General features: G+C 44.8%; 3 protein-coding genes across 3 annotated transcripts; 1 reads left to right on the top strand and 2 right to left on the bottom strand.

Moving 5' to 3' along the window:
- Positions 1 to 2529: 2529 nt before the first annotated feature.
- On the top strand, positions 2530 to 4602 carry AOL_s00110g112 (uncharacterized protein; the record flags this gene model as incomplete). Its single annotated transcript, XM_011126802.1, has 1 exon — positions 2530 to 4602. The coding sequence occupies one exon, from the start codon at positions 2530 to 2532 to the stop codon at positions 4600 to 4602; it is 2073 nt and encodes a 690-aa protein (XP_011125104.1).
- Positions 4603 to 14009: 9407 nt separating this feature from the next.
- On the bottom strand, positions 14010 to 17761 carry AOL_s00110g111 (uncharacterized protein; the record flags this gene model as incomplete). The annotated part of the gene is made up of 2 exons (XM_011126801.1): positions 14010 to 17039; positions 17093 to 17761. 2 exons carry the CDS (start codon positions 17759 to 17761, stop codon positions 14010 to 14012), a joined length of 3699 nt encoding a protein of 1232 aa, XP_011125103.1.
- A 2450-nt stretch (positions 17762 to 20211) lies between these two features.
- On the bottom strand, positions 20212 to 20721 carry AOL_s00110g110 (uncharacterized protein; the record flags this gene model as incomplete). The annotated part of the gene is made up of 1 exon (XM_011126800.1): positions 20212 to 20721. The coding sequence occupies one exon, from the start codon at positions 20719 to 20721 to the stop codon at positions 20212 to 20214; it is 510 nt and encodes a 169-aa protein (XP_011125102.1).
- Positions 20722 to 20973: the final 252 nt, after the last annotated feature.

Genomic DNA, 20973 nt, shown 5'->3' with positions numbered 1-20973 from the left:
GCAATGACGATTGGCTGAAAAGCGGTTTGTATGTCTAAAAGCGAACATTCGCCGATACATACATACGTCGTTGCTTTACTTGGAGCCAACAAGTCGAACCGAGGGGGGTACATGTACATGAATGATGGTGAAAGGGCCAAGGACAGGGCTGCATGAGATGGTTTATTGGTTTATCGCAGACCCCGTTTTCAATTGTTTTTCTTTTCTTTAGCAAGTGCTCGCGAGATGGCTTGCATTGGTGCACGCTTTTCTTGGAAATCTAGCGATCTAACCTTAGACTTCTGCTTGTCTACTTATTATTATGCAGGTGGAAAATAGATGGCAACGGCTCTCACCGTCAGAATGGTTTCTTTTGGCTGTGGGGTTCGATTGGGTCGGTCCCCATCCACCACCCACAGGCTGGTCTCTTTTTTACGAACGGGAAAGGAAAGGAAAGAAAAAAACTTTAAAATACTAAAATCATCAGCCGCAGCTGTTTTGGAAAGATTGAACGCAGAGCAAAAAAACCAACGAAACCAATGAACGAGAACATGCCATTATCATGTCACAACTTTTGACGAACTTGCTTCGCTTCCTGCAGACGATGGCCAAAAAAACACGGCAAACGGGCAGCCGCGGGGCAGGCTTATTTCTCCAAACGAGGACGGGAGAAGCTTTCCATACCTACACAGCCGCAAATATAACCAACATAACAACAGTATTATGAACAAACCCCGGGAAGAAGGAAAGGCACAATGGAGAAAGAGGTGTGCAATCTGGTTGGTTGATGACTCAGTCAGCAGAGAAAATGTACCCTGCCTCGATGGCCCTTGGGACGATCACCCACGCCCTGTCTAATATTGTGAGCCTGAAAGAGGATGGTGGGCGGGTTCTCTTGCAAGACTTTCTGATGCTCATGCTCCAACAAGAACCCTGGCCCCGGAACAGTTTCCTTTTTTAACCCTCAAGCAAGAAGAGAGGGCTTGATGATTTGGAAGCATTCTTCACACAAGAACACTCGGCACCTCCCCCGAGATGTTTTGGCACATTGTCTTTCTCTCGGCATTCACGTTTCGTGATAGAGAAACGACGTTTCTTCACCAATATACCCGAAAATAGATCCGGGTCCCGAAGACTTGTCGTTTCTATTCCTTTTGGTCGGGAAGGGGGGGAGCAGGCATCGGACTTTATTCGACTGCCGTCTGGAGCTCGGGCAGGCGGCGAGTATTCGAGGATATTTGTGTTACAAGGCTAAAGGCTGTTTTGAGAATACTGAAGAGTCGACGAAAGCTGCCTTGGAGCTTTCCCCTTCGGTCCCTGAAATTGGAATACTGTTACAATTATATTTGTTCGACTCATTTGCTACACAAGAGGTTGCACAAAAAAAACTTTCGGTCAATGTCTTGTTTGTCAAGATGTACTTGAGACTTGCGATGAATCAGTTGCGATCGGATCCCGTCCTTATGTCAAGGATCATATGCGCGATAGCTTCCCTTAGTTCAGTTCCAATGATATCACTGGACTACTGATTGTGCATGTGGGAATAACAACACTATGATGCATCAAACGTATGCTTGGAAGGTCTTCCAAATCGCATATGCGTTTTGCCTGTTCTCCGAGGGAAAGTTTTACCGCAGAAGAGGATACTCTTCTGAAAATGGATACTTAGGTATCACAGAAATTTTGAAGCCGGCCGAGTGAATTCACAAGGTGAACTGTCTTCGGGAGGTGCGCTGGCAGCATGCTAGAACTGTGATCGAAAAGCCACCCCGGGGCCATGGCTTGCTTGACTAACCCATGCCAGGAATCTTAGTGGATGTGATTATGGATGAGAAGTTGTTATTTTCAATTTGATTAAATTCAGCCCTGCCACAATACAAACGCCCGCCCAAAGTCCAAAGGTTGCCCCTCTGAGCTATCTACGGGTTGCACCAAATGACATGCAGACGAACGATTCTTTTTTTGAATTCGGCTACCCACATTTCGAGCTCGAGACCTGCCTTAGCTCGAGAAGACTTTCCATTTTTCTCAAAAAAGGAATCCCTGAAGACTCTCATCTAAGATCCGACAAATAACTTCATATTGCTTTTTGAGGGTCCTTAGCCTTTTGGGGGGCTACTGATTTAACATCCAGAGAAAATTACTTAAAGTCACCCACCACCCCCCATCCAAAGACATCTTTGATTCTCACTATTATCCAGAAGCCTCATCATATTATATATCCCTTTGCGGAAGGCACAATAAAGAACCTCTGGACAAAGCCGACTTGACATAATTTTTTTTCCCTTCCGGCACAGGTCAGCCCAGATTTGCAAAGCAATAGACCCCACCACTCAACTACAGGCCATCACAGCTCGGAACAAAGGACCGAGAGGTAGCGACCAGCGGCTGAAAAAAGCATTACGAATAACACTAGAAACGGCTGTCTAAAAAGCGATAGGCCCTCCACTTTCTCCGATCAGGATTTAAATCCTCCTGAAGAACCTCGTTCTTCTCGAGCCCTACTTTTCTTACCAGTATAGCAATCCATTTGCACCAAAACACCTCAAGATGTCATTCATAGTCAACCGGCTGCGAAGTGGCAGCACTGCGGGGGAGAACGGCTTCGCACCAGCTATCAACGTCGAAAACGGCGCTGGCGGCTTCTCAAATGGTCCACGATCTAGTTCTCGCTCTCCGCCCACAGCGGGCCTAGGCGGTCGCTTCAGATCTAAGTCTCCAAACAGTCGCGCTCGTTCTACTGTTCGCACATCTTCGTTCCCCTCAACCCCACCAGCATTCCCCACCCCATTTCACCCGTTTAAGCTACACCCCCACTCCAACAAGAACCAGGTCAACGCACTGAAATTCATCGACCGTATCGATTCTTTACTCTTCCTGGGTCATACGGGACAAACAGTGCTGGCGGCGATTCCAGCATGTATGGCCAATACCGAAGCCCAGGGATGGTACAATCGAGTGATGAACTCGGACATCCGTCGAAAGTCTACCATCGAGGAGTTTCGAGAACTTTTGATCATCGATCATATTTGGTCTGTTGAACAAAGCCGTATCCAAGCGAGATACCAATCGCAAACTGCGGCGAATGCGAATAGGAAAGACCCATACCTTGACAGTGCGGAGTTCAAGTTGCACCTCGCTTATATCCGCGATATCGTGCGGCTAGAGGAAGGACAGTCCAAAGATGAGAAGAAGATCACCCAGCTGGAGGCGGAGAAGTCACAGCTTGTGGAGAGGGAGAATACTCTACAGATGGCGGTTGCAGATTTACAAAACGAGACCGTATCGAGGAATGGAGGACAGCCTTTACCTGTTCTACAGAGGACGAACGATATTCTTACGAATATGAAGCAGTTGGATGACTCGAAGCTCAAGGTTTCGATGTTGGAACAGGAGAAGAGGGCGTTAAATGAGAAGATCGCCTCCTTACAGATGAAGGTTGATGATAGCGATAGCACGAATATACATGTCTCCAATATTCGACTACAACTTCAGAATACCAATACCAAGAACGCCGAACTGCAAAACATCATTCTGCAACTCGAGCAGTCCAATTCGTCGCTACAGCAGAGACTCCTGGCAGCACACAGTGCACCCCCGAGCCAGTCACCACCCCCTACCAACGCTGCTGCCGATAATAAGGAGCTCCAGCAATTGAAGAAGCAGAATCAACAGATCCTTAATGACTTGCATCAGAAGGAAATCCGTGTTCACGACTTGGAGGCCCAAGTTCGCTCGTACTCCTTCCTTCAAGCTCAGCACAATGAGCAGCAACGAAATGATATTCAACCACTTCTCGGCTTACAAGCCCCAGCCCAACAAGCTGCTGTTGACCGTACCGCAATCACCAATCTTGAGGAGATCATCAAGCAAAAGGATTTCACTATCACAAACCTTCACAGCAACCTCAACAAACTCACCGACGAGTCTATCAATCGTATTCATCGTGTCTATCAAGTCGAGCAGCTACTTCTTGATTCTCAACTCGTAACTCGTAACAAGGATGCTCAAATCTTCACTCTCGAACGTCGTCTTTCGAACCTTGGACACCAGAAGGATTGCAACTGTACTAACTGCGCATTGAACCATCCAAACGGCGCTCAACCAAACAACGGTATTCAAACACCAATGTCCATGACCCGTATCGGATCCCCAGACGTCAAGCGCACTACCAGCCCCGAGTTCAGACCCGCACCAAGAGTAATGTCCATCTCATCCGCATCCGAACTCTCCGGTCCCACAATATCCTCTCGCACCGGAACACCCTTCCAGCAAAACGCTACTCGCACACCACCCCGTTTCCTGGATATTAAATTCAAATACGCCGAGCTCTACCCATCCTTCATCCCAGGAAACATTGCGCCAAGAGTAGCCCAACTCCTGCAGAACGGGCTAACGATCCTCCATCCAAGCCACGAATTTACAAAGCTCTGGGAGAATATTGCCCAAGGATTACTTGAGACACTTGGCGGGGACGGAGCGAGCTTGGGAGAGTTGACGAGACATATGAAGTTGTGCTTCAGAGAGAGGGAAGGTGAAACATTAAACGGATTGGTTGTGGCTACAGTGTGGGGTGAGGTGTGGAGTTCAGTTACTGGATTGGATGTTGTTTGTGATTTCTAGTTTAAAGTCTTCTTTTGCTTTCTTTCTTTCGTTCTTACTTTTATTTATTTTATTTTTTACTAGTACTTAGTTATTTTTGGATTTTTTTTTCTTTTACTTAGGGTTAATGACTTTTTTTTTGACGATGTTGATGATGTGGCTGGGATGGTTTGGGACGGAAAACTGGGAACTGGGATTCTTCATTTTCACAAAGCATTCTACTTGAGCGTTTATTATTGGTATAAAAACCTATTCAGATATTATTATTATTATTTTTTTCTCTTTTTCATCTTTAGTAGTTCACCAATTAAAAAGGCATTTACTACTGCCGAAATCTTCTATTAAAACATAATCATATCATATCAAAAATTTAGTTTTCCTTTTATGAATCTCCCCGCCTTCTTAATTCCACCTAGTCACAAATATTAGCGTTTTAATTCCTTCAAGATACGAATATTAAGGAGGACCCAATAATTAAGCACATCCATCGAATCCTCAAAAAAACCATATCGATCTTAAACCAAAGCAAAAAAAGTTTCCTCAGCCGCAACTCCTGCGACCAAGCCCCGCCAACAATGTAATGTGACTTCCAAGCTTAACCCCAAGCACTCGGCTTTCAAAAAAACTACATCCGAGATACCCGTTTATCACTACACAATGTACTTAATAGTATATCTTGGGGGCTGTCCGCTGGGCGAAGAAAGTCATGGCCTTGATAATATATATTGGCGTTTTTATGAAGGCGAGTCGTATACCAATTAACCATGGCCCCGGGGGGTTCTTGGAAGTGCTAAAGGTTAGGTATCCTATTGGTTACATTTTAGCTTGCCTAGTTCTTGTGCGTCCCTGGGATTAACGTTATTAGTATATTCGAGTTTTGTCTAAGGGGGCTTTGTGTGAATATCATTACTGGTATTGGTATACTACATTCTAGGAAGGATTTTTTACTATTTCCCTGGTAGATATAAATATTCTGTAGTACTTGATTAAGTAATGTATAACATGTACAGGCAGGTTTAAGCGTAAAGGAATGCTTGTGAACATCAAAAATCAAAAAATCAAAAAGTTAAAAAAGTTACTAAGCCCTCTAGAGTATGTTAGGTATGTATGTGCCTTTTTGAACTACGGAGCTGCAAGGGTGCAAGGTTATTCCTTTCGAAACTTGTGGATTGAGGCTCTGTGATGTTGGGGGCTATATTTAGAATATAGATCGTCATTGGGTTTTGTGTGGTGGAGGATTTGAGAATGGAAGGCTTTGTGGATTATGAAAGTTATGACGAGGGTTTATTTTATTATTTTATTTTTCTATTCGTCCGGGGGACTTATAGGTTCCTTGGATCGGGGCTTGGGGGGGGGGGGGGGTTCATGTTAACGTTTCGACCTCGTAACCAGGGTAGGCGATATGCATATACCCCCTCGGACGCCCAAAAAAACCGGGAACGAAAGTGTAAGATGTAGATTGCAATGTGTAGGGATGTTATGTATGTGTATACCTAGATAGATACCTGCAGGACATTTTGATTGTATTTTTGGATATTTGGTTTTTTTGTTCGGTTGTCGTTTAGTTGCATGCATGCAGCGGAAAACGGGAAGATTTTTTTGGGGATTTCTCATGCGCGGTGATAGACACGGGAGAGGGTTAACGTTTCTTTCACTGCGCCACTTTTGGGAAGGGGGTATGGTATAGATAGTCCACTGGGGAGGGAAGAAATGTGTGGAATTGTGTGGAATTTCGTGTTAGATTTTGTAGAGCTCGGAGTTAATGAATTATTTTTCTATATATACTTCTTTGGATTATGTTTACACTGTTCATTGGGATGTATTTCCTGAAGGGATATGATTAGATTTAGATTTGTATACGTAATACATTTTTTGATGCATATGTTATGTGAAATCTCATGTATGCATATTGGATAGTAATTCTAACCTCGAGACCAGGCGCAGGGAAAGGGCAGAGAGATTCTGGCACACGACACATCTGGAGGGCGGTGTCTAAAGGCTCCAGCTTTGAATACTAAGGCCGAGTAGATTGGTAGTAGTTTTAAAGTTTCGTTTCTAAGCTACTGTATGAAATGACAACTGCAAAAAAAGGAAAGGGCTTGGTCATGATGGATACGTACACGTGGTTGTTTTAAGTGGGTTGCCTATCATTTTGTTCTAGACAGATGTTCTAGATTTTAATTTGTGTATTTTATGTATTGTATTTTAGAAAAAGTATGCATAGTGCGCGCGTATGTGGGTATAACTATATCAAATAGGTATTTGGGGAGGGAGGGGGGTTCATGGTTGATGTAAGCTGTTTTTTCTTAGGGGGGGTATAATTTTTCGCTGTATAGGTTTGATAGATAGATAGTCATGTAGTATTTAAGTTTATAAGACTGATAAAACATATCGTATGCTGACAAATATTAATCTTAACACCGAGACAAATTAAAAAAAAGATAAGGGAAAGAGATGCCGGGTTGATAGTGTTTCTCTCCCTTTTGGAGGATAAGGTCTTGGAAATGGCTCTACTGGTAAATACGGGGAGTGGGGTGGATCCGTAGATGCGTCTAGACTGGCGATTGATTGGTGAATTGATGATTATTGGAGGATTAGGGGGTGGATAGGACAGCTACATATGGAGATGGAGTGATGGAGTATTTCAAACATTTATTGTTTACTGTGATTTATGGACCTTTTTGGGGGTGAGATTGTGGTATCTGACGTGAGAATATAATAATCACTGCGCGCGGCTGGGCCGGGAGGAGAAATACAACAGAGAGTTGCGTTGTTCAGCAATATCGATGACAGGTGGGTACTGGCTGCCACTAATTGGTAGTAGACACTTGGTTGATGTTAATTGGTATCATCGGTTTGGATCTGATAAAAAATACATGCGGGATAGTTAGAAGCTGTCTTTGGTTAAGAGTGTATCTGATATCGATCATTTGTAATTAAAGATTATGTGTGCATGCATTTTAGTTTGAATTACCATATATGACCAGAGCCACAAGTTGACAATTCGTATTGATAAAAATTGAAAATTCGCGATAGGATTAAAAATTAATTAAAAATAACATAAGAACGGAAGCAAAAAAATAAGATTAGGACCTGAGCGTTTTTGTCTCATCGACACGATACCTATGGTCGAGGGATTCGACGTGGGGGTGGGGGGAAGGGCTTGTTCGCGTAAGGATGCCATGCCCTCTCTTAGTCGATAAGTCCAGATCAACTGCATTTGGAAGCAATAATCTTTCAATACCTTGATGGCTTCCTTCTCGCTACATCGCAAGCCCTTCGGAGGAAACTGTGGCTCTGTAGTTAGGGCACCGGGTTTGGTATCGCTCCAACGGTCCTCGACTAGCTGTGATCTATTCGGCGCTCATCCCCGGCAATAGAATGCCATTTAAGGTGGCAGATGCTCATCCTCTGGTGCCCTCGTTTATAACCCGAACCCGAACATGGTCAGTCCTGGGTTTATGCTGCAAGCGGCCAAGATAACCATTGACAACATCACTCGGCGCGGCTACGAAGCGGTCAAATGCGAAGACGTCGACATCGCTATCGGTGCTATCGTGATAGAAGAGAGCGGCAAATTTGTATTGACTGATTATTTCGCCATATTCCACTTGAATCACTGATACTACAAAGACTTTGAGGGTTTCTCAGGTTACCCATCCATCCAATCCAACCTAGATGGAGAGTCCATAGCCATATAGTCACCATTCTTAACTCATTTATTTGCATGCCCCCGAGTATGTGGATATTTATGGGAATTATTTGGGTATAAGAGGTATTCTTATTAGGGAGGAACCGAATGGTCTTTTGGTAATGATGGCGATTGAATTGAGGGACCAACTATGTACTTCTGGAACTTTTGTATAGATAATTTTGGGCACTTAATTTTCGTATGCTCGAGGCAATTCTATAATAGCAAGTCTTTCTCTTCGTTTTCATCATCTAGACCTGTCAGTACTGTAGATTCCCAAAGGCTCTAATCTAACTTGCTGTCTCCTCAGCTACTGGTAATTCGATTGGTCTAGGATGCTTTGCAAACTCCTTGACTACACCTGGGTAAAGTTGCGTAATATTGGTCTTTCCGACCTGTCCTGTGGAGAACCTTTAGCATGTGCTCTGAATTCAAGAGTTTTATGGGGACGGAATTCGAGTTTGGAGGGTATACAACCTTGACGGCTACTTGTTGGACCTTAAGTTGAAGAAACCCTGATTCATGGACCCCAGAATTACACAGATGAATTTCCGTGCCAACGATGTAACACTGATAAACTATTTCCAGTAAATTCTAAACGCTGATCCATTGATCAATGGACCCTCAGCACAGCCCTATGCAATCATTGCCCCTAAACTATCCTTGTACTCGCCTACATCCGCTTCTATAGTAGATGCCTCTTATCTTCAAAATGAGGCGGATTAATGGGTTGTCTTATCATCTCAACCCCTGTCGCAGTTAATGGCATCATGACATGGACGAATTACACGCCCAGGGTATCTGCGTGCATTCTGTAAATTTAGTTCTCTGAGTAATGTTTTTTCCATTCACCGACCTTCTAGCCAAAAGAGTGAGAGAAAAGAGAAAGAAAACAATTAAAGCGGGTTTAATATCATGGAAACCTTCCTTGCTACCCCCCTTTCCCTTTTAAATAGTTGCTATATATAAGGCGATATCACAAACGGGCATTTATTCGGCTTGCATAACCATCGGTAAAGATGTCGCGATATGCACCTCGAACAATAAAGCTAATATAACCCTACCGGTATTTGTATTGTGGTACCAGGTTATAGTTAAGGTTGAAGGATGAAAAAGGTCGCAACCTCGTCGGAGTAGATGTGCGGTGGAATGCACTCACTATATATAGTCGGATGCTCTTATAGGTTTAACTTGGGGGGCTCTCGATCTAGATTCCAGCTTGACCGGGATGGAAGTTATGTCGAAAACACCTTAATTATCGAATAATATTGGTGTGTATTAAAGTTATTCAGGTTGTCCAACAGCTCTAGATATGAATCCGAACACGACACTGCTTGAGTATATTGAGAATAGAGATACAATGAGATAGGATTTATATTTGTTATCTAATGAACGCTCCCGACGATGTCGACATATGTCTAGCTAGCTTGGATCCAAAATAATCCGGGGTCGTATAAAAGAACTCTTAGATCACTTGAGTTCGGCTAGAGATGAATGAAACCGTAGCTTGACAACTTGAATGTTCTTATCTGAGCAATTTGAAGTGGGGTGCTATATATATTGATACTGAAGGTAAAGCTGAGGCCGCGAGGTCATCTTGGATCGGTAGTTTAGAAGCTGCACACTACGGGACGTGAAGTTTGTTTTATGAAATGCCTATCGGAATGAGAGTCGTGACTGATCATCTCGCCATAGCTCGTGGAAAGGCTACAAAGTGGTTGGTTTTGAGGAATAGTTAAGTTTTTCTCAAACCTTGGGCTCAACAACCAGTGGAGTCGGCCTGCGCAGCTGCGTGATGAATTCGAACGAAGTTCTACATTCGAATCGTCACCGAAATCTACCTGTGTAACTTAAAAATATACAACAACAACCCAACTACTCAACAACACGTAGGTTACCATTTTTGGCTACGTAGGCTTGAAGTAATCTACAAGTGGCGCGAGGCCCCAAAAAAGCCAGCACGGTCGACACGATCAATAATAGCTCTATCGTTGCATCAAAAGAATATGTGGACAGCAACGGACTTTCAACGTACTAGCCAGCCTGCAGCGCCATATATTTACTCTTCCATTTAAAAGGCCCCCCGGGTTATTCCGCGGGCTAACTAGTCCTTGTATACAGACCGACATGATAAAACTAGTAAACTCGTGAAATGCCTGCCTCCATGGCGTGCTGTGTTGACCTCTTTCTAGCCAAAAAAGTGAAAGTGAATTTATATAGGCCTGGTCTCGTTCCCAAATCACCATGCGCCTTTTCGGTTAGAAACTTGAGCGGAGTCGTATCTGCTGTGGAATGTTAACCCATCCCAACCCCAGTTTGAAGGTACTCTAGAAGCGAATTGATTCTAGTGACCATTAGAATCGCCAATCCTGCAAGATTTCTGGTATGGGCTTGAACGAAGGACCCTTTACCTTCTACGTAGGTCACCCGGACAGCCCAAAAGTGGAAATATGGCCTGATAATAAGTTTCAAATAGTCAAACAGAACGTATAATTAAATGCATGGCTGCCACCAACTACACTAGGAGCAAGTAGTTCAAGATCTACGTCTTAGAAGATAAATCCCCGAAATCTAACAATGTGGGTGGGTGGCTTGCTCTATGCGGGCGTTGAGGCTTCTTCCGGGAAACTTCGCAGGCTCGGGCAGTGAGGCTTTGCCTAAGTGGGCCGAGAGTATATTGTGTGTCGGTGGAGCGGAGGTATAGGGTCCCGGCGCCTGTAGAATAACATGTTTGAACACGTTGCGTCTTGCTTGAGATTCGTTCGTATCGAGGGCTAGATGTAGTCTCGATACGATGCTAGATGCATGCATTGCGACAGGAACTTTTGCATTGTTTCATAGATACCTACCTCAGCTCCAAAACAATACTGAATTAGGTTATCGTTATCCACAGATTTGATCAAATGAAAGTTCGGTTATCATGTGGTATTGAGTTGAAGCCTCCAGTTCTCAGAATTGACTAGAGTTATAGCTAATTTCTAGCCGAGTTTAAAGATCAATAATATTGGCTCGTGTCGCTAAAATCGATCTTCTATTCAACATTGATACTACAAAAGGTTCTATAATAGCTAGCTCACCAAAGTTACTTAGATTACTCACAAGTTTGATAGATAACTAGGAGTTGATGGCTCCATGCTTCGCATGCCGACCTAGATGTAGAGTGGGGACACCTAGTAAATACGGCGTCGCATCGGTGTTCCATTTTTGATAGCTCAGGCTCCAAGACTAATCTATTTCCCAATCCAGATTCATGAAACCAGCTTGCAGAATAGTTACTTCATATTTATCTGGGAAGTTTGCCATCCCGTTTTGTCCGCGTCTATCACGGCCCGAGGCGTTCTAAGACAAAAATGATTGAGTACCTCAAAACGGACCTAAGCCATAAGTACCGAGTATCCCGAAGCCTAGAACTCCCCCGTTTCCCGAAACTCAATCGTAAAACCAAAAACCGGAACCATAAAATTCCTCTTAAAAGAGCAAACCTGGGGACTCCATGGCGGCGCCGGCTCCATCGGCACTTCTATATATACCTAGTACCTTCACAGAAAAAAAAAAAAAAAAAAAACACGGCACACACGATAAGGCCAAGAATTCAAAACTCCGCAAAAGCGGATAGAAAAGGCCAGAGAAGTTTGAAGATAAACCTAAATTTTTCCATAAATAGGGCCCCCACACACATAGCCGCGCGCCCTGTCCGTAAAAAGTAATGTTGATATGCAGGTGTGCACGCGCCATCGAGAAAAACTATCGCAGGATCTCGGATGTATTCTGGACATCGAAGTCTCGCAACGTCTTCTGGTATTTTCTTAACCTTTGCCTAACACACGTGTCTGCACGATATACGTACTCATATGTACATTGACCGATGAGTTCCGTAGTAACTCGGAATGTTCGAACTACGAGAACACCGAATGCATTGAAAAATCCCTCCAGAAAAGACAGCAGAAACACTCTTGCAGATGTTGTTTTGTGTCGTGTTGTATTTTGCCAGCCATGCCACGCCAGAACGGAGAAGAAACTGACGCTAGCATGAGCTTAAATCTGTAGTATGATCCATATTTCCTCCTTTCGATGTCTAGAAGTCTTTGAGTTTTCCAGGAAAGGAGGCGCTAAATCTCCCCGGTAGATTAGATTGACATTCTAGAGAACTCGAGATTGATTCCGGGCTACGAGAGGGGCACAGTAACCAAATCGCCTAAGCATAAATTAATTCTGCAAGTCATGAACGTAACAGCACAAGTGGCTTTATATTCCCGGATGCGAAAGTGGTAAACGGAGTATTAAGCACTGTTAGTAACAGGAAACATCTTGGTTTCATTACAATGTGGATGGCCTAGAAATCTGGCGGTACCGATGCGGGCTGATATATCAAAAGTCGGGGAATTAAATTGATATTATAATACTAAAATTCCCTGGCAGTAACTTACCTAATAAAAAGCTGAAGAAATGCTGTGACATCATGGCTCGAATGTTTAGACGCCATAATATTATATATAATTGAGCTTCAGCAAAGGGGTCAACTTAGGCTCATGATGACCGGCATCCCTGGCTGCGATGTATTGTTGATATTAGCTAATTCATCACTCGTAGAGATTAAGGACAAGTCTAAGCTAGGGCTAGAATAAAGGGATTAGCGAGGGGAGCAATCGGTCTCAGTGTTCGAGGAGAATTTTGTTTGCCCATATATTGGACATGCAGATATCTGGCTTTCGGTGGCTTCTGTTGTTGCTTTTAATCTTTGTGTTGCTTTTGTCTCTATGCACCACGGGCCGAAGTTGGGCGTTAGTGGCCCTTGCCCCGCGATGTTTCGGCGTCGACATCGTTAGCTTCCCGTGCAGATTGTGTCAAGGTCTTAGAGAAACAAATGAAACGATTAGGGGATCGATATAGACGTGTCGATATGCAGTGCAGTGGGGTTGGTGCATTCAACACCCCATATGACATCGAATTAAGGAGAAGTGTTCATTCCCCTTTCTTAGCATCGGGACGATAGAGCTCCACACTTTTATTGACAGCTAGAAAAGCGTCCAGAGACAAGCCCCGCAGCTTTCGAAACGTCAGGACAAGCGAGGGGCTTCTCCAGACCTATGTACAGCACGTTAAAAGGTCCGTGAAAAAACGAAAGAAGATGGATCATTAGAAAATTGTTTGTTAATTTATTTGTTCATTTTATTGAAAGCTAGCTTTAAGCTCTATTTTAGGTCCTTCCTGAGTTCTTTTTTATAGCTTCCGACTTTCGTGCAGTATGTGCTCATCATAATAGAAACACATAAGAAATCCCTGATCATGTCCCTCCCTCATAGAAAAAAAAATAAAAGGAGAGAAGCGATAATAATAATAATACAACAATGGTGGGTGGGAAATGGAGGGCATGAATCAGGATATAAAAACAAGAAAACACCGTTTTTCTGAATGGCACGCATGTAAAGGGAACGCCGGTTTCGCTAGAAAGATTCAAAAAAAAACTCCGTTAAGAAAAAGCAAGAGGTCAAATGACTCCGGTGTGACTCCCTTTTTGGATATGTAAAAATCAGGAAAACAAATTCAAAAGACGAGTGAAAAGAAAAAAGCTGATGCCCCTATAAAGGGTGGGAGGCGCCGGGTACTTGAATAGGAATAGCGGTAGGAAAGGAGAAGTTGGCGTAGACAGCAGGAGGTTTTGCGTGAGGAAGAACGTGAGGGAGAGGTATTGGAAGTTGTGCTCGGACTTCTAGCGCAGCCTGTTGCGTAAACGTTTCTACGGGTTACTCATGGCGAGGTTGAAGCTAGCGATGGATGATTTGTCTTTGAGAATTGAGGAAGTCCAGCCCAGGAGGCCTCGGTTTTCGGGGGCGGTGACCGGGGTAGCAACGGCAGGATTGCTAACTGGAGTTGGATCGGATGTCGAGACCGTGAGGGTAGGAGCTGATGGTGGGTCCCTTCTCTTAGGTTCAATCGCGAGGGATTGTCGATATAGCTTTTGAACGTCACCGTAGCCAGACTCATTAAGGGTCCGCATTTGGTATTCTAGCCAATGTTGGAACTCTGTGACTTCTTGGATAGGATAAGGGTGCTGAAAGTTCTGAATTTCTTGAAGGAGCTTTGTCATTTGTGTGTATTTGAAGAAGTTGACACCGGTTGGGTTCTTTGGGTCTTCGTCAGGGAGGGGCCTCTTATCAGCGTTCCCGTCAACGAAGAAAACCATGTCTGTGAGGTATAAACCCAAGAATGGGAGGCAAGGTGCTAATTGATTTCTTGTTCGAGAACGCAACTCGAAGTAATTCCTACTAGGATCAACAATAGATCGAAGTTTCTCAAGGGCTGCCTTCGTCTTAGGAGAGACAAGCTCCCATGTCTTCTTGAGTCGGCCAATGGTTGAGTTGTTCAAAGCGCAAATGATAGCCATCATTGTGTTGAAGTTGGCCATTTCAAAAAGCTTGTCAGCAATCTTGATCCAGTGCTTAATGACTGCAGCACGCTTTTTCGGGTCGGGATCATTGAGAATGGTGAATGCGATCCAGAGAGCCATCTGAGTAGAGAGCTTAGTCATAGCGAGAACATTGACAGCACGAGAATCTTCTTTCTTAGTCCACTCTTTACCAAGAAGCTCGTGAGGGGTAATTTGACACCATATTTTCTGGTCAATGACGGTCAGTTGTCGTGCGATTTCATGAGGGTCGAATTCGAGAACAGATGGGACTTCGCCTCCATTTGCTTGGAAAGCTCTGAGTGTAGCATATTGCCTACTCGTGATCCTTGGTTCTGCAAAGCCAGCTGCTTGGTTCAGGGCAACGGCGCTTCTTGTCTTCTGAAGTGTAGCAGGTTCCCTTGGGACCAGTGAGGTATCGGATGCGACGTGAAGAACTTTGTCAGTGAGCTCTTGGAGACGGTCACCCGGTGTAACCAACACCGGCTTCAACTTGTTGATTGCAAAGTCCCTGATGATGGGGAGAGCTTCCATATCAGACTCCTTCTTCCAGTGGGTCTCTAGCCAAGTCTTAAAAACGTTGTAGACACGGACACGGACAGGGGTTGAGCCCAAAAGGTTCTGGTCGACTTCATCGAAGCGATCAATGAGAACATTGGTGATCTCAATAGGGGAAGACCAGCACCTGAAGGTAGTAAAGAATGTTGTAACGAAGATGATATCTGGCTTAGAATCGGGCATAGTCATTTGCTCAACCAAAGCTGCGACGGAACCAATATACACTAGACCATCCTTTGTAACAAGATTGTGTGCGTGTGTCTTTGGTATTGCTGGGGCGTCAACTGGGGTTGGAGGGGTGCTGTCGCTGTGGGAAGTTTCCGAAGTTGGAATAATGACGGTTGTTGGTTTGGGCACAGGGGTCGCGAGGGGTGTTTCCGATTCTTCATGAATAGGTGTGGTTGCTCTTGTGGAAAACTTATCTTCCTCGCTTGTGGCCGACTGTTGACTATCTTCGCGTTGCATTGAGACCGAAGTTGCAACTGTAGAGTCAATAGATTGGTGCTTTTCTTCAATAATGACCTTCACGTCTTTCGGAGGAGGGGATGGAACGGGCGTAGCCAGAGATGGCTCCACAGTGACCGGGCTCATTATTGTAGGGAGAGAAGGGAGGTTCTTGTCGAGATTCAGTTTGGTAATGACTGGTGAGGATGCTTCAGAAGAAGAGGAAGACGAAGACGAAGACGAAGAAGAAGGTGAAGAGGAAGGTGAAGAGGAAGTGGTAGTTGTAGTAGTTGTAGTAGTAGGGGAGTGCAACCCATCAACAACTGGAGCGGTAGGGACTGTAGTAGTGATACCAATTCCAATTTGCGAAACGGCTGGCTCAGGCGCGGAAGTGAGGGCGATTTCAAAATCTTCCATCTTCTCAAGAACGCCGTGAGCGTTGTCAAAGCACAGTGTTGCTCCCTGGACACATTTCGTTGCTGCATCAATTAGAGGTTGGCTTTCGTTGCCAGCCAAGGGCTCCTCATCCTCTTGTTCCGAGAGAGGCTTAACCAAACGCTGTGCTTCGGTAACAAGGACGTTCATCTCCTCTTTGAAGTTGGTCTTGCTGAGTTCAAGTGATTCGTCAGCTTCTCCACGTTCTTGGATTAGATCAACCACGTGAAGTAGCTCCTTGCCAACTTCAACGGCGTCTTTAGTAAGGACGAATAACCGAGAGGGTAAGGGGGCTTTCAAATGGATTGTGCCTATGTATGTTGCTAGACAACTGAGAAGGGAGTCGTATGTATAATTAAGTCTGGCCGTAGCCAATGCTGTCTGAGCAGCAGGCTCAGGTTTTGCCTCCATGATTTCACTCTCGCTGTCGGACTCCTTGACAGTCGAGGCCGGGGTTAAGGCAATAAACGAGGTTTCAGTACTCGGTTGGTACGACGGTGTGATAATTGTGAGACGTTGCGGACGCTCTTTTGCAGGTAAAGGACCAAGGGCGGTGGTGAGAGATGTTTGTATGGAATCACGGTTACCAGCCTCAGTCCGAACCTCGCTAGTGTGATCGCAATCGTCTTCATTGATGGTAGCCATCTCGTCTTCACCAAGATCCTCGGGAAGAGGATCGTGGATTTCGCACCAGGCGTCGAGGAATTTGGCTCCTCGAACCACGACCCTGAACGAACTAAGTATCATGTCGTCGATGAGGTCTTGAACTTGGGATGTCAGTTCTTCCCCATCTAGCTCGTCCGGTAACCGGCGAGCGGTCTTGACAAGAACGGATAGTTCGGAGAGAAGAACCTTTCGCGTCTTGCGAATGGACTCGTCTGTTTGAACGTTTTCCGAGTCCCTGGTCAGGCAGTCCGTCACTTCCTACTCGGGCCGTTAACGCTATCCGCTAAATCGAATTAGAGTGGTAGACTTACCAGAAGATATCTGACGCCGTTTACTACGTCGCCAACGACGGTCTGGCTAGCAGTGACAAACGAAGCGTTGGAGGCAACTCTGCACTCCTCAAACACTGCGATGCTAGCCCTCAACAAAGGCTGCATCTCCTCGACCTCGTATTCCGCACAAAAATTTGTCGGTAGCCAGCCTCGGGAACCCGAAGCCAGGGCGGTACCATCCGCCCACCCGTTTTCGTGGATATTGTGAACCATTATCATATCGCCCGGGCTCAGGGCTATTGTGACTGTCGCTGTATCTGCATTCTGAAAGGGCCTGAAATGGTAGAATGCCCTCATAAAGGCCGGGTACTCTGTCGGCCTCGAAATCCTCTTAGAAGAGGTCTTCGAAGATGCCGAAGTATGCGACTTAGGCCGTGTGTCCGGTAAGCTCACGTCCGTAGACGATTCGCCATTGGATGTGACACTGACGGCCGGCTCTTCCTGTGACGAGACACGCTTCGATGAGGTCTCCTTAGGAGTCCCCTCCCTCGAAGGGCCATCTTTGGGTGTAGGTGGGGGGGTGATCTGGTCTTGAGAAGATATTGTTCTCGAATGGGATAGTAATGTCTTCCTCGAACCTACCGAGGAAGTTCTACTCCCTCGTTTGTATAGAGGGAGCGACGATTCTGTTAGATTCGTCGACTCCATCTTTTATATAAAAGTAAAGATTCTCCCGAAAGAGGTATCTTGAAGTTAGGATAGGTTTGGTGTTTTTGTGTTCATCACCACCTCTGAATGTGGAGATATTTCGTGCAGGATCGGAAATGATAAGGGGAAAGGATATTTTAGATTGACGGCGGTATGGGTTGGACCATCAAAACTGATGTTGGAAAGGATATCAAGTTTGATGTTGCTGAAGATTGAAACCAGACGATGGCGATGCTTTGCAATGGTGACAGTCGCGGACGGGGAGAATGTTGAGAGGTAGCAACGTCGACAGCTATTTGCGTTGTTAATGTGATAAATTGTCGACGTGCAACACAGGATTCCCTGACCAAGTTCGGACTATAAAATGCAGCAACCAAAGGCACAACCGTTAAATTCTTTATAAGATTTAAATATTCCTACTCCTAGAAATTAGGGAAGGGCGATGCGATGAGAAGCGATTTGTCGAGAAGATATACCAATGGTCCAGAAATGAACGACTAGGGTACCTCTTTAAATCCGGGGCCGCAAATCGACTAGTTGCGGCAAGGTCAATGTCAGGTACCTGGAATCTCGATTGTCTCGATTCTCGACCACGGGGATGTCAGGATAAAGCTGAGTACGAAGAGGGCGCAAGTGCAAGTAGGTTTGGTATATCAATCGTCGAAGTACCCCTAGGTTCCCTCATGCAAAAACGTCTTTCCGGCTGTACTCCGTATGCAGGTTTGCAAGTCGTTTTCACAAACCCTGCAGCAACTCCTGGCTGTTCGAGAACTTTTAGGCAATGGAATGTCGTGATAATTGGTTGGATAGCTCCCCCAGAAATTGTCCCTGACAGCGTTTAAGGCGCGGAATTTCGAATGAAGGATAGAGTATGATAAATTGGCTAGCGGTGTTTCCAGAAATACGTCAAGCCAGAAGTCCAATCCAAGGCAGCCAATTAGCTTCTGATCAATCCCTTTCTATATATCCTTCTATGTTCTCCTCTCTCCTTGACTGACTCGAATCGAGGAATCGAATAGGCAGCCAATATCAGGATTCTTTAGTTTACTGTTGTTACGTTTATGTATCCAGGAAGTAGGGCGTAGCTGCGTGTGCACGGTATGCAAGGAGGTTCGTAGTCTATGTCCTAATCGCGGAAGGACCGGTTGTCAACGTAATGCTCTCTTGATGGGAGGGGGAAACGGCGACCTTGGTCGATGCTAGATAGAGCGGAATGGAAGAAGATTCAAAAGCTAACCTTTCCTAGTTTTGATTATTTAATGGCCGTTAAAAGTCGATTTTGGGTATTAGATCGATCTTGATGATATGATATCGCTACCAGTTAAACAATGTTTCTTTTCTATGCGTATATTCCTCCAAAATGTCTAGCGCCAAAAAAGGATATATCAACTCAATGCTTTTTAAGTATCTGCAAAATTTCGAAAGAAAAAAAACCAAGCTTGAAAAAGAAAGAAGAATACCGACGGCGGACGGCTGTTATGACGTTACAGAAAAATATTTTGGAAAAGCAGACGCCGTAAATGATTCCAAAGTCAGGTGAAGAAAGAGGGAAGCCACGTCCAGATATATGATCCATGAGGGCACTCCCCTCGTCCTCAGTGCTATTATAAGGGTCAACCCAGACTGTGAATTGCCCCAAATCTATCATGTCAAATACGGTATAACTCTTCGCGGGCGGAGGAAAAGGTGGATCCACCCCCAATGACCTTTCACGGGAAATGGGGTGGGAGAGTGAAATCTTGCGCGGTGACAGTCCTCGAACACACTAGCATCCTCGCCGGGATGTCCACTGGCTTGCTCGGAGGCAGCATGGTTTCTTTTTTCGCAAGTGTTTAAGAGTTATTTGCTTCTCCTGAATTTTCTCAATAAGGATAACAGGGACGTCTACCCATTGGCTGGTTCAACGGCCTGTTCTTTTTCTCTAGGAAAAGCAAATATAATGGCATCTCACGCTAGAAACTTGTGTTCATTTTTCACCAAAGGGTTTCTTTCCTTTTTCTGTTGATGGTTTTCGCCTTGTGGAGGTGACTCGACTCTGGGTCTCCTTTTCGTTCTCCCGGGCAGGATACTCTGTAATACCTATCTCGAATCAAAGCTTCATTTCATATCTACACCACACGACACCTGCAGCAGGTCAGAACATACGATACAATGTCTCTCATCCCATCGACAAGTACAATTGCAAAATCTGTTAGCAAAATTGGGTAGTTAAGTTTTCATTAGATAATATACGGCCTATCTAAAAAGGAAGCAAGATCCATTCGCATTTCCTTTCCTCTTTCCCTCAACCCTTCATTGAACCTTTCGATCGGAGAGTAAAAACCTCATGGCCAAACCATCGACGCAGCGTTTGAAAAGCAGGGAGGGGTTTATGACCAGGCTCCCCAGTCACATCAAGTCCTCATTTGATGGGTATAAAACCAATCATGGGTAGACCCTGGACTGGTGTGCTACCGAAGCGCTTGCCCAACCAGAACTTCGGGATCAAAGCCTATTGCCATTCGCCCATCGTTAAGAGACTCCATAATAACTAGAAAGACTTTTCGTGACCTCGGTTTACAGGATAAAATGGGGTCCTCCATTGATTTAACTTTCACCGAATAAAACGTCCAGACTCCGTCTAAAGCATCTTGCAAAACGTCATCATAGACGCTTCGTAAATTGCTAAATACACAGGACTCCGATATATCGATACCGATAGATATTAATATTTCTGTGCGCTCCGCAGCAAGAACGTCTACCCCACTATTAGCGTCAACTAATGTCCTAATACTCGAATAGTCAGTCGCATCTGGAAGCTCATCAACGCCAAGTTTTACCTCTTTACTGACCATATCCCCCCGTGCCGTTGTCTTAATTCGTCTATTCTCATAGGTTATAGGCTCATCTCTTCGCTTCATCAAGTTCAACGCAAGATACGACCTAAAATTGAGGTGGAGGCAGTTTATCTCGCACAGCATAACGGCCGGGTGCCCAATCAAACGTTTCGCGTAACATGCTCTACCCAAACCAAGTTTCCGTTTGGTCCAAACATGAACGAGACCATGTTTCCACCAACGAGTAAGATCGTCAATCGAAGCCCTCCTCGTGATATTTTGTTTAAGATTTAACCTATTGTCCTAATCGCATAAACTGCTCGGAGGAGCTGACGACTAAATAAGAATATATTGTTTGAATCTTCCCAGGTCGCACATGATCGATGATCCTTCTTC

This window comes from Orbilia oligospora (assembly GCF_000225545.1).
Source record: "Orbilia oligospora ATCC 24927 unplaced genomic scaffold scaffold00110, whole genome shotgun sequence".
NCBI lineage: Eukaryota > Fungi > Ascomycota > Orbiliomycetes > Orbiliales > Orbiliaceae > Orbilia > Orbilia oligospora.
The sequence above is the reverse complement of the archived record's forward strand: the minus strand, read 5'-3'. Positions and strand labels throughout refer to the sequence as shown.